Source organism: Capra hircus, chromosome 28, assembly GCF_001704415.2.
Source record: "Capra hircus breed San Clemente chromosome 28, ASM170441v1, whole genome shotgun sequence".
NCBI lineage: Eukaryota > Metazoa > Chordata > Mammalia > Artiodactyla > Bovidae > Capra > Capra hircus.
In genome coordinates, this window is record NC_030835.1 from 39,410,916 (window position 1) to 39,424,185 (window position 13,270).

Below are 13,270 nucleotides of genomic sequence, written 5' to 3' on the forward strand. Positions count from 1 at the left end.
CTCATGATGTATTGTTGAAGGAGATGGTAGATCCAGGTTGAAAACTGCCTTCTCAGTTGATGAAGTGTGCTATGTGAACTGGTAAACCAAGTTCTGACACTAGCCCAGGTCCTTGACCTTTCATGAGTGATTGAAAGCAGGTGGGAGAGAGTCGGTGGCAGAGTCGGTCCTCCAGATGCAGCCTGGAGAACGTGTGCTGAGATTTTAACCCATGTGGAGCTTCCGCGGGTGGCCGAAATAGTCAAGAATCTACTGCTGATCCTGGCTAACCCCACAATGAGGGCACTCCTCTTTCCTCAGCTAGCTCATAAAAATGAAATTATCTTGCTTTGCTTGCAAAAGATATCTTAACTTTTAAGTTCCTTCTGCATCTTCCCCTGCTCCTCTTCTTAAGCTTGGATGAACCACTTCATTTAATTGTTAATTGCGGACTTATGGTCAGTTCAGTGGGCTTCTCATTATAGAGGGAACAGAAAACCCTCATTTGCACTTGATTCCTATACTTCTGTTTCTGCTGGTGTACCTGTCCCCCTGCACTGGACAGGATTAAGGTGCAAATTCATTTGGTGGCTCAGACAGTAAAGAATCTGCTTGCAATGCAGGGGACATGGGTTTGATCCCTCGGTCAGGAAGATCCCCTGGAGAAGGGAATGGCCACCCCCTCCAATATTCTTGCCTGGAGAATCCCATGCCTAGAGGAGCCTGGTGGGCTACTGTGGATGGGGTCACGAAGAGTCAGACATGACTGAGTGACTTTTACTTTCATTTGACTGCGAGCTCTGACCATCTTCCTGACACAAGGTGGCGTATTCACAATTCCAGGAAACTAGGCCGACAAGCCACATGTTAGCCCCTTTATTTCCCTAAAGTAACTTCCCCATTTAAATGTGTTTGTATGTCCAACCTCCAGAGAAACTGCCTCAGGAAGCAGAGTTTACCATCCTTTGGGTCACTGTGGGGGGACCCAGGTGACCATGGTGGCTGCCTCGTGGAAAACCTGTGTTTGAGGTTCTGTGTAAGTGCATGCCAAGCCCCACGTGAAAGCTGAATGGACGTCTTTGCTCTTCCAGCCCTCGAAGCCCCTAGAAAGTGACGAGGACTCTCCTCTGGTGACTCTGTCCTTCGCACTCTGCATCCTGGGGAGGAGAGCTCTGGGCACCGCGGCTCACAACATGGCCCTCAGGTACCCGGGGAGACAGCTGGTACAGACATCAGTTGGCATTTTATGTGCTGGACAGATTTTTGTCCATCATTTTCTTTAAAGTTGGACTGCCTCTACTTCTTCCAGAGCGTTCTCTCTCTAATAAATCATGTTGGACCTGTGAGAAGACTTTTTGATCATGGTGATCTTTTGGGGTATTAAATGTGGACCTGGTATTAATAAGGACCAGTCGAAACCCTGGAATTCTAAGCATAGGGCCTTCTATGTTACAAGAGTCTTTGCAAATTTTGGGGGGAGAATAAATGAAATCATGCATATGTCAACTGAAAAATCAGTCACAACTTGAAAGCAGCGAATGTTTTATTTGGTGGGAATGTTTAGGACACTGGGCCCAGGGGACGGCATCTCAGTAGCCCTGAGAAGCTCTCTGAGGAGGCAGAAGAGGGAGTCAGGCTATATACAAGTTGGCAACAAAGGGGGCTGGTAGCCTGAACATCAAAGATTATTGTTAAGTAAGGAAAACCAGATATCAGATTAAGGAATTAAGTGTTCTTCTATGTAAGGGAAGATGCAAGAGTATGGGATTATTAGAGTCATTTCTTTCATATGCATCTCAGCTGTCTGGGGCCAGCATCCTGCATTTTTATAGAGGTATTTTACAGAGGTATTCTTCTCTTGCTTGAATTCCCTTAGGGCTCACCAGCTCACACTTGGGTGCAGGCGTGCTAAATCGCTTCAGTCGTGTTTGACTCTTTGTGAGCCCATGGACTGCAGCCCACCAGGCTCCTCTGTCCATGGGATTCTCCAGGCAAGAATACTAGAGTGGGGTGCCATGCTGTCCTCCTGAAGGAGGGAATCTTACCAACCCAAGAATCAAACCTGTGTCTCTTGTCTCCTGCATTGGCAGGTGAATTCTTTACCACCAGCCCTGCGAGGGCTGTAACTGCTGATGACTGTGACTTTCTCAAGTTCCTCCTTTAGGAAGTGGTGCTGCTCGTCAGCATGGCTCAGAAATTCATATCTGGAGGCTGGAATTGTGGATAGCTATGACATTTCTTGCACACCAATATAGCAGGAGATATTCCATTTCATACGTATGAAGTGCCTATGATATTCAGCAGAATTAATGTTCAAAAAAATGTTATTTCTCCTCCCCTGTTTCCCCCCCCCCCCAAAAAAAGGAAATGGTTACTTCTGTGCTTTAGTCCAGAGCCTACTCTGCCCTGACTCTATGGGGCTTTGATGGCTGGATGTTGCTTCTCCCGTTTTTTCAAACTCTCTTTCTGCTGGATCTTGCCCCATTGTATGTTAGTAGCCCAGGTTTCTCTTCTTAAACAACAAAACTATTTTGAGTTTAATTTTCAATTCTCTCCTGGCCTGTTTACCCTCCTTCACCTTCTACTCCTCAGGTCTTGCCTTCACAAACAAGCCCTTGAACTTGAATCACAAATGAAGTTGTACTCATTGCCCCCCCCCCACCCCCTCCATTTCCTTCTCCAGGGAAACAGCTCCTGTGAATTTCATTTGTCGCCTTCTCATCACCCCAGTCAGTGGCCATTTCATAGACTGCCCCTTTGGTATTTAGCACTGTGGGCCAGATGTTCTGGATTCTGCCTGTCCATTAAAGGCATCTTGATTGGTGCACATTAGTCTCCCAAGGGTCTTGTAAATATCCTGATGCCCGAGCCCTACCACAGGGCAGAGCCATCATGTCAAGACCCCTGCAGGTGGACCATGCAACAGGACCTTTTATGGTCCCCTGGGTGCATCAGCGTGCAGCCAAAGCTGAGAATCATGCAGATCCAGGGAGCTTAAAAAGAAAGCGCTCTTCTGTGTAATGGTTTCTGCTTTACTTAGGCTTTCTTCAAGATTTCTGAGTTGTATTGCTGAACCTGTGTTCTGCAAAGGGGTCCTTTTGATACTCTACTTGAGTGCGTTTGGGGGTTATTAGATACGACAAGCTTCTTAAGGGCAAAATCCACTTCTGTGCTTGTTTAACAATCCTCACAAGGAGGGGCCATTGGATAAACAGTTCTGAGGGGACTTCGGAATGCCCTTCCCACAGCGGGTAGCTGAGTCGTCCCCAGTGGTGAGCCATGGGCAGATGTCATCCCAGACGTGTGTGCAGTGGTAAGGGGTGAAGTGGTGTGGCTGGCAGGCCCTCACGCTTCTCTGGAGAGGAAAAGGTGAGAACTGCGGCAGGTAGGATTCATGACAGCTAGTCTTTCAGCACCCATACCTCAGAATTGTACGATTGCTTCATCGGGGAGAAGTGCTCAGTGATTATTGTGTTGGCCTGTTCTAGAAAATACTCTGGGGGAGAACTGGCCTGCTTCTACCCCCTCTCTTCCCTCCTACCTGACCCAGCCTCATACTGTGTGCTGTGCTAAGTTGCTTCCATCATATCCAGCGCTATGAACTGTACCCCAAGAGAGCCTCTGTCCATGGGATTCTCCAGTCAAGAACACTGGGGTGGGTTGCTATGCCTTCCTCCAGGGGATCTTCCTGACCCAGGGATCAAACTCACATCTCTTATGTATCCTGCATTGGCAGGTGGGTTCTTTACCACTAGCACCACGTGGGAAGCCTCATACTAGATGCAGGCAATTCCCTTTGTGGTCATCTGGGACTGAATTCAAAGATTGAGAGTCTAGCAGAAGGCACCTTTGTGAGCTTTGTAAAACAACCTACTATAAATATTGTAAATAGGAAGTACCCTTCGAGAAGGGCTTCAGAAGATTCAAGGCTCTATATCACAAAATGAGTCTTCATACATTTATAGCACCCAAGCATCTTTTTTTTGGATCGATGGAAAGTTTTTTTTTTAATGAATTAAAAATTTTCTTTAAATGCATTAATCTCAAAAAAAAATTTTTTTTTCTTTACAAATTGCAAATAAAATGCTTCAGCGATTTCCCTTTTTCCATTCCCATCCAACATATTTTCAGACTTCTTCGATCTTGTTTGTATGGCTTGTTCCAATATTTCTGATCCAGGTGTTTCTTGCTCGGTCTGGTTTATTTATTTTTTCCTTGATTGAGCACCATGCCTAGCAGCTGCTTTGTCAACCTTGTTTTGATGGAATTTTTCTTTGTTTCCAAAAGCTTCTCATACTCCATGTCAGCTCTGCTTGTTCCAAACACAGTGATGAGATAAGTCTGGGAGTAATACTCTTGGTATTCTAGGGAAAGATTTGATTATCTGAGGCCGATTCACTCCACTGAGCGGTCCCATACTGTAATAAAATCCTACAATGCATTTTCATTTTGGTCCTTGATGTACTAAAGATATATGTTAGACGCTGCCCTGGGCTGGGGGTTGGAGTGTAAGTCCACGAGGTTCTGATGTATGTGGAGGTATTGTGGGGGGTGGGGAGGGGCACAGAGTGAGGGGGGGCTTGGAGCAGGGTCCCCACCTCCACTCCAACCAAACAGCTATGCTCTACTTTTCCCTGAGCTAGAGTTCATTCAGGAAATGGTTTTGCTTGTGAAAAGTGGTTTCAGAGCTCAAAAAAATTTTTAAACATAAATTTCTATGGATATAGTCAAACTGCTTTCCAAAACTGCCCCAATTTCTATCCTCACCATGAATATTTTGCCATAACTTGACCAACACTGAATAGTTAATCTTTTTTAATTTGTCTAGCCTAATGGGTAAAAAACAAAGTCATCTCATTCTTATCTGAATCTGCATGTCCATAATTAATAGAGAAGGTAAGACTCTTTTTAAAGATTTATCGGTCGTTTTTTTTTCTGTGAAGTGCCCCCGCCATGTGAACGTTTTATCCACTTCCGTGAGGTTGTTACTGTTGTTCAGTTGCCAAGTCGTGTCTGACTCTGTGACCCCCATGGACTGGAGCATGCCAGGTTTGCCTGTCCCTCACCATCTCCCAGAGTTTGCCCAAGTCATGTCCATTGAATAGGTGATGCCATCCAACCATCTCATCCTATGTTGCCCTCTTCTCCTGCCTTCCAATCTTCCCCAGCGTCAGGGCCGTTTCCAATGAGTCAGCTCTTTGCATCAGATGGCCAAAGAATTGGAGCTTGAGCTTCAGCATCCGTCCTTTCAACAAGTATTCAAGGTTGATTTTCTTTAAGATTGGCTGGTTTGATCTCCTTGCAGTCCAAGGGACCCTCAAGAGTCTTCTCCAGCACCACAGTTCAAAAGCATCAATTCTTTGGCGCTCAGCCTCCATTATGGTCCAGCTCTCTCATCTGACTACTGGAAAATCCACAGCCTTGCCTGTATGGACCTTTGTCGGCAAAGTGATGTCTTTGCTTTTTAACACCCTGTCTAGGTTTGTCATAGCTTTCCTGCCAAGGAGCGATCGACTTCTAATTTCACAGCTGCAGTCACTATCTGCAGTGATTTTACAGCCCAAGAAGAGGAAATCGGTCACTACTTCCACCTTTTCCCTTTCTATTTGTCAGAAGTGATGGGACCGGATGCCACAATCTTAGTTTTTATAATATTGAGTTTTAAGCTGGCTTTTTCACTCTCCTCTTTCACCCTCATCAAGACACTCTTTAATTTCCATGAGGTACTTACTGGTTTTTAGAAGCTATTCTCATATCAAGATATTAATATGTGAAATGCTTTCTGTCAAGGTGCTCTTGTCTTTATGGTGGGGCTGCTGTGCCTCATTTTCTCCTCAGGTGACATTTATTTTAAAATATTTATTTATGTATTTATTTAGCTGTGCTGGGTCTTAGTTGTGGCATGCAGGATCTAGTTTCATAACCAGGGATCAAACCCAGGCCCCCTGCATGGGGAGTGTGGAGTCTTAACCACTGGACCACCAGGGACATCCCTTCTCAGGTGAAATTAGACCTCACATTTTATAAAAACCTCAGCTGGAATTTTGATTTAGATTGTATTAAATTTACAGATTAGCTTAAGAAGTAAATGGACATTAGTCAATAATATACTGTCTCTGGAATCATTCAGTTTTTTAAATTTCTCTCAGTAGCAGTTTGTAATTTTATGGAGATTTTTAATACTTGAAAGAATTGATCCTAGATATTTTATGGTTTTATTGTGACCATGAATAGACTCTTTTTGTCCCTATCACATTTTCTAATGGCTATTGCTGGTTTACAGGAAAGTTATTTCTTTTTTCATATTGGTCTCATTCCGAGCACCTCTTACTGAACTCTCTTATAAGCCTATTGTTTCAGTGGCACTTTCCTGATGGTCCAGTGGTTAAGACGTCACCTTAAAATTCAGAGGGTGCAGATTCCATCCCTGGCTGGAGAACTAAGATCCCACATACTGCACAGCCAAAAGACCAGAACATGAAACAGAAGCAATATTGTAATAAATTCAATAAAAACTTTAAAAATGAACCACATTTAAAAAATCTTTAAACAATGTTATTTCTATTAATCCTATTTGATTTTCTGCTGGAAAGACATATCTGCAAATAATGACAGTTTTGCCTTTTTTTTTCCGATAAACATAACGCAATTCTTGTTACACTGGCTATGACCTCCAAGTGGCGGTGGGCGTCTGTGTTAGTTTCCCATTGCTACTGTAACAACTTACCACACATTAGGTGGCTTACAGCAACATAAACTAGTGATCTTACAGTTCTGGAGGTTGAAAGTGCAAAACAGGTGTCACTAGGCTAAAACCCAGGTGTCAGCAGAGCTTCGTGCCTTCTGGAGGCTCTGCGGGAAGAATCCGTCCCCTGCTCAACAGGCTGCCTACATCCTTACCACCCCGTCCTCCGTCTTCCCAGCCATCTCTGTAGCATCTTCCAGTCTCTCTCTCCAGCAAACTCTGTCTTACCTACTTCTCCCTTTTACATATGAGGGTCCTTATGATTACACTGGGTCCTCCCAGATAATCCAGGAAAATCTCCCCCTTTAAATTAAAGTACTCAATTTAATCACATCTGGAAAATTCCTTGTGCCCTGTAAGATAACATATCCACAGGTTCCAGAGAGTAGGGCATGGACATGTTTGATGGGCCATTGTTCTGTTCAGCACAGCATCCTCACATTAATCCAGACATCCATGGGCATAAATGTCAAATTTTAGCATAAAAAAAATAAGCTTGTTTTAGGCTTCTATTAGACCATTTTTATCAGGTTAGGAATTTCTGTCTCTTCCTTGATTGCTAAGGCTTTTTATCAGGAAAGGATGATGAATTATTTGAAAATTTGAGGGCTTACATTCAGATGAAATTATTATTCTTAAATCTATTAGATGGGCAAAAAAGTTTATTCAGATTTAAGTACCAAGACACATTTTTCATTTTCACCAGGAGCTTTATTAAACAATATATTCACTAACTGAGCATACTTTTTAGCCAAACTAATATTAATGTAATTGGTAATATTAACTAATTTCTTCATTAAAACATCCTTATAATTCTGAGATAAGCTCTGTTTGGTCATGATGCATTATTTTTATGCAATGATGAATTTGCTTTGCTAATATTTCATTCAGTATAGCTTTATTATATATTCAAAGTAGGAGTGTCTCATGATCTGTGTGTGTGCACATACTTTATCCTCATAAAATTTTAACTCAAGAGTATACTCTTAAGTGTACTGTCTGAGACCAAACAAACAATATCATCCTCACATATTTAATGTTAAGGAGTAAAAGATGATTTTTGAACACTGATTCCCCAGGTAAGTCTTACACAGCAGCCTAGCAGCAGTCACAAGCTCTGCTCATTTGATGGGTTTCTGGGGGACATATTTTAACTTCACAACAGTGACATAGCTTTGACAGGCTATCCTCAAGGAATAAAAGCCTGTGCATGCCAAGTTAGAGACAGAGTAAGCTGAGAATCAGCTTAAACCGAATGCAAGTAAGCAAAAGACTGCAAGTATATAAAATGTCTTCAAGTAAGACATCCATATGTTAGGGAAACAGAATGAGTTAACAAGGATGTGACAAGCAAAAGCTGATAATGGTTTTAATTTGGAGTTTGGGGCCTTTCTCCTTTGTAGAACTGTGTCTCCTACTGAATAAAAGCATACATATATAAAGGCATGTTTTAGGAGGAAGTCAAAGGGGCTAAAAGACAGCTTGGGGACTGCCTTCCAGTAAATTAGAGGGGATGAGTAGATCCTAGTTGATGTCTGTTTATAGAGATAAAAGTGAGAAGGTGGCTGCACTCTACAGCAGCATCATGTTTGCTTGAAGAAGAAATTTTACTGGCTCTAAGAATACATAGGCTTCTAAGAGGATAGAGGGCAGGAGGAGAAGGGGGCAACAGAGGATGTGATGGTTGGATGGCATCATCGACTCAGTGGATATGAGTTTAAGCTAACTCCAGGAAGCAGTGAAGGACAGGGAGACCTGGTGTGCTGCAGTCCATGGGGTCACAGAGTCAGGCATGGCTGAGCAACTGAACAACAACAGAGAGGATAGAACAGGTCAAGATAAGTGTGAGCTTGAAAAATGACAGAGAAATAATGATGTCTGTGCTAGAGGTTGAGAGCCCTGAAAGATGACCTTGTGGCAAGAGGTCACTGTCACAGTCTGAGGTCACATCAACCATACCCCCACCCCTCCCACCCAGAGTGGACTGAGGAAAGCAGTGTTATTCAGGAATCCTATACATCATCTCAGTTTCCCTTCTCCATCTTCTACTGGATATGAGTCCCCACGTTAGGGCCAGATGTCATATTGGATCATCTTGCAGACAAGACTGAGGTTTGTCTGACAGACTGGGGTTCAGTTCAGTTCAGTCACTTAGTCATGTCCAACTCTTTGTTACCCCATGGATTGCACCACCCCAGGCTTCCCTGTCCATCACCAACTCAATTCAGAGTGTATTCAAACTCATATCCATTGAGTCAGTGATGCCATCCAGCCATCTCATCCTCTGTCGTCCCCTTCTCCTCCCACCTTCAATCTTTCCCCGCATCAGGGTCTTTTCAGTGTGTCAGTTCTTCGCATCAGGTGGCCAAAGTATTGCAGTTTCAGCTTCAGCATCAGAGCTTCCAATGAATATTCAGGACTGATTTCCCTTAGGATGGACTGGTTGGATATCTATGCTGTCCAAGGGACTCTCAAGAGGCTTTTCCAACACTACAGTTCAAAAGCATCGATTCATCAAGCATTCAGCTTTCTTTATAGTCCAACTCTCAAATCCATACATGACAACTGGAAAAACCATAGCTTTGACCAGACGGACCTTTGTTGGCAAACTAATATCTCTGCTTTTGAATATGCTGTCTAGGTTGGTCATAACTTTTCTTCCAAGGAACAAGTGTCTTTTAATTTCATGGCAGCAGTCACCATCTGCAGTGATTTTGGAGCTCAAAAAAACAAAGTCTGTCACTGTTTCCATTGTTTCTCCATCTATTTGCCATGAAGTCATGGGACCAGATGCCATGATCTTAGTTTTATAAATGTTGAGCTTTAAGCCAACTTTTTCACTCTCCTCTTTCACTTTCATCGAGAAGCTCTTTAGTTCTTCTTCACTTTCTGCCATAAGGGTGGTGTCATCTGCATATCTGAGGTTATTGATATTTCTCCTGGCAGTCTTGATTCCAGCTTGTGCTTCATCCAGTCCAGCGTTTCTCATGATGTACTCTACATATAAGTTAAATAAGCAGAGTGACAGTATACAGCCTTGACATACTCATTTCCCAAAATGGAACCAGTCTGTTCCATTTTCAGTTCTGACTGTTGCTTCTTGACCTGCATACAGATTTCTCAGGAGGCAGGTCAGATGCTCTTGTATTCCCATCTTTTTAAGAATTTTCCACAGTTAGTGGTGATCCACACAATCAAAGGCTTTGGCATAGTCAATGAAGCAAAAGTAGATGTTTTTTCAGGAACTCTGTTGCTTTTTTGATGATCCAATGGATGTTGGCAATTTGATCTCTGGTTCCTCTGCCTTTTCTAAAACCAGCTTGAACATCTGGAAGTTCATAGTTCATGTATTGCTGAAGCCTGGCTTGGAGAATTTTGAGCATTACTTTGCTAGCGTTGAGATGAGTGCAATTGTGTGATAGTTTGAGTATTCTTTGGCATTGCCTTTCTTAGGGATTAGAATGAAAAATGACCTTTCCCAGTCCTGTGGCCACTGCTGAGTTTTCCCAATTTGCTGGCATATTGGGTGTGGCACTTTCACAGCATCATCTTTCAGGATTTGAAACAGCTCAACTGGAATTCCATCACCTCCACTAGCTTTGTTCGTAGTGGTGCTTTCTAAGGCCCACTTGACTTCACATTCCAGGATGTCTGGCTCTAGGTGAGTGATCACACCATCGTGATTATCTATGTCGTGAAGATCTTTTTTGTACAGTTCTTCTGTGTATTCTTGCCACCTCGTCTTAATATCTTCTGCTTCTGGTAGGTCCATACTATTTCTGTCCTTTATTGTGCCCATCTTTGCATAAAGTGTTCCCTAGGTATCTCTAATCTTCTTGAAGAGATCTCAGTCTTTCTCATTTTATTGTTTTCTTCTATTTCTTTGCATTGATTGCTGAGGAAGGCTTTCTTATCTCTCCTTGCTATTCTTTGGAACTCTGCATTCAAATGGGTATATCTTTCCTTTTCTCCTTTGCCTTTCACTTCTCTTCTTTTCACAGCTATTTATAAGGCCTCCTCAGGCAACCATTTTGCCTTTTTGCATTTCTTTTTCTTGGGGATGGTCTGATCACTGCCTCCAGTACGTCACGAACCTCCATCTATAGTTCTTCAGACACTCTATCAGATCTAATCCCTTGAACCTATTTGTCACTTCTGCTATATAATTGTAAGGGATTTGATTTAGGTCATACCTGAACAGTCTAGTGGTTTCCCCTACTTTCTTCAATTTAAGTCTGAATTTGGCAACAAGGAGTTCATGCTCAGAGCCACAGTCAGCTCCCAGTCCTGTTTTCGCTGACTGTATAGAGCTTCTCCATCTTGGGCTGAAAGGAATATAATCAATCTGACTTTGGTATTGAGCACCTGTTGATGTCCATTTGTAGTCTTCTCTTGTGTTGTTGGAAAAGGGTGTTTGCTATGACCAGTCCATTCTTTTGGAAAAACTCTATTAGCCTTTGCCCTGCTTCATTTCGTACTCCAAGGCCAAATATGTCTGTTACTCCAGGTGTTTCTTGACTTCCTACTTTTGCATTTCAGTCCACTATAATGAAAAGGACATCTTTTTTAGGTGTTAGTTCTAGAAGGTCTTGTAGGTTTTCCTAGAACCATTCAACTTCCGCTTCTTCAGCATTGCTGGTCAGGGGATAGACTTGGATTACTGTGATATTGAATGGTTTGCTCTGGAAATGAACAGAGATCATTCTTGCATTTTTGAGATTACATCCAAGTATTGCATTTCAGACTTTTGTTGACCATGATGGCTACTCCATTTCTTCTAACGGATTCTTGCCCACAGTAGTAGATATAATCATCATCTGATTTAAATTCACCCATTCCAGTTCATTTAGTTCACTGATTCCTAAAATGTCAAGGTTCACTCTTGCCATCTACTGTTTGACCACTTCCAATTTGCCTTGATTCATGGACCTAACATTCCAGGTTCCTATGCAATATTGTTCTTTATGACATCGGACTTTGCTTCCATCACCAGTCACATCCACAACTGGGTATTGCTTTTGCTTTGGGTCTGTCTCTTCATTCTTTCTGGAGTTGTTTCTCCACTGATTTCCAGTAGCATATTGGACACCTATTGACCTGGGGAGTTCATCTTTCAGTGTCCTATCTTTTTGCCTTTTCATACTGTTCATGGGGTTCTCAAGGCAAGAACACTGAAGTGGTTTGCCATTCCCTTCTCCAGTTTTGTCAGAACTCTCTACTGTGACCCATCCATCTTGGGTGGCCCTACATGGCATGGCTCATAGTTTCACTGAGTTAGACAAGGCTGTGGTCCATGTGGCCAGATTGGTTAGTTTCCTGTGATTGTGGTTTTCAGTCTGTCTGCCCTCTGATGGAGAAGGATAAGAGGCATATGGAAGCTTCCTGATGGGAGAGACTGGCTGAGGGGGAAAACGGGTCTTGTTCTAATGCACAGGGCCATGCTCAATAAATCTTTAGTCCAATTTTCTGTTGATGGGTGGGGCTGTGTTCCCTCCCTGTTATTTGACCTGGGACCAAACTATGGTGGAGGTAATGAAGATAGTGGTGACCTCCTTCAAAAGGTCCCATGCACGCACTGCTACACTCAGTGCCCCCAACCCTGCAGCAGGCCACCGCCGACCCACGCCTCTGCCCGACACTCCTGGACACTCACGGGCAAGTCTCCTGTGGGGTCACTGCTCCTGGGTCCTGGTGTGCACAAGGATTTGTTTGTGCCCTCCAAGAGTCTGTTTCCTCAGTCCTGTGTGAGTTCTGGTGTCTCTCTGGTGGGGTTAATGGTGACTTCCTCTAAGTTGGAAGCTCAAAAATCAGCATCAAGATTTTACATTCAGGAGAGCCCGAGAGTTGTGGGAAACCAAGATTCACCTCTTGTTTGTGTTTGTGCACACACTCACTTGCTCTGCGTCCCAGCACAGAGAGAATCCAAGAAGATTCACTGATTAAGTTCAGGACATATGCTGAGTGGAAGGCGGTGGGACTTTCTCAGGGGACAGAAGTGTCGGCATGTGCCGTTTCGCCCTCTCCTTCCACAGTGCTCACCAGGTGCGGGCTGATGTCATTTCTGTCATTCTCCGCTGCTCAGTTAGCACCGTGCACCCTGTCCTGGAGTCCTCTGAGGACCAGCCTTGCCCAACCTGCCCACAGCCCCCGCAAAGCAGCTCCCATCCCAGGAGTCTTGCCCTGTGTATCACCATACCCAGAGCAGTAACAACCAGGCCTCAAAACAGCCAGCCTGGGGCCAAGCACCACCCACCAGACACCCATAGCAATCATGACCCAACCACAACAGGAGGTGCATTCAGCCCACAGGGTACTCTGCTCTGGTGACCTGGGGGAGCTGTGCCATTGGGCCCACTGGACACCTGCTACATAAGGTCACATTTTCAAGGTCAAGAGATGTAGTTGATGTACCTAATACATAGAAACAAGCAGAGAGAGTTGAATATAATGGAAAAGAATCTGAAAGAGAATATATATGCATATATATGCACACACAGAGATATGGGCTTCCCAGGTGGCACAGTGGTAAAGAATCCGCCTGCCAAT

At 43.6% G+C, this 13,270-nt stretch overlaps 1 protein-coding gene across 1 annotated transcript in view; it reads left to right on the plus strand.

The window, feature by feature from the left end:
- The window catches only part of PCNX2 (pecanex homolog 2 (Drosophila)), a 309,639-nt gene that overhangs the window by 265,133 nt on the left and 31,236 nt on the right, over window positions 1-13,270 (plus strand). Inside the window, exon 28 of the mRNA XM_018042531.1 lies at window positions 1,071-1,183. Coding sequence (XP_017898020.1) covers window positions 1,071-1,183 — 113 coding nt within the window. The remainder of the gene's footprint in view (window positions 1-1,070; window positions 1,184-13,270) is intronic.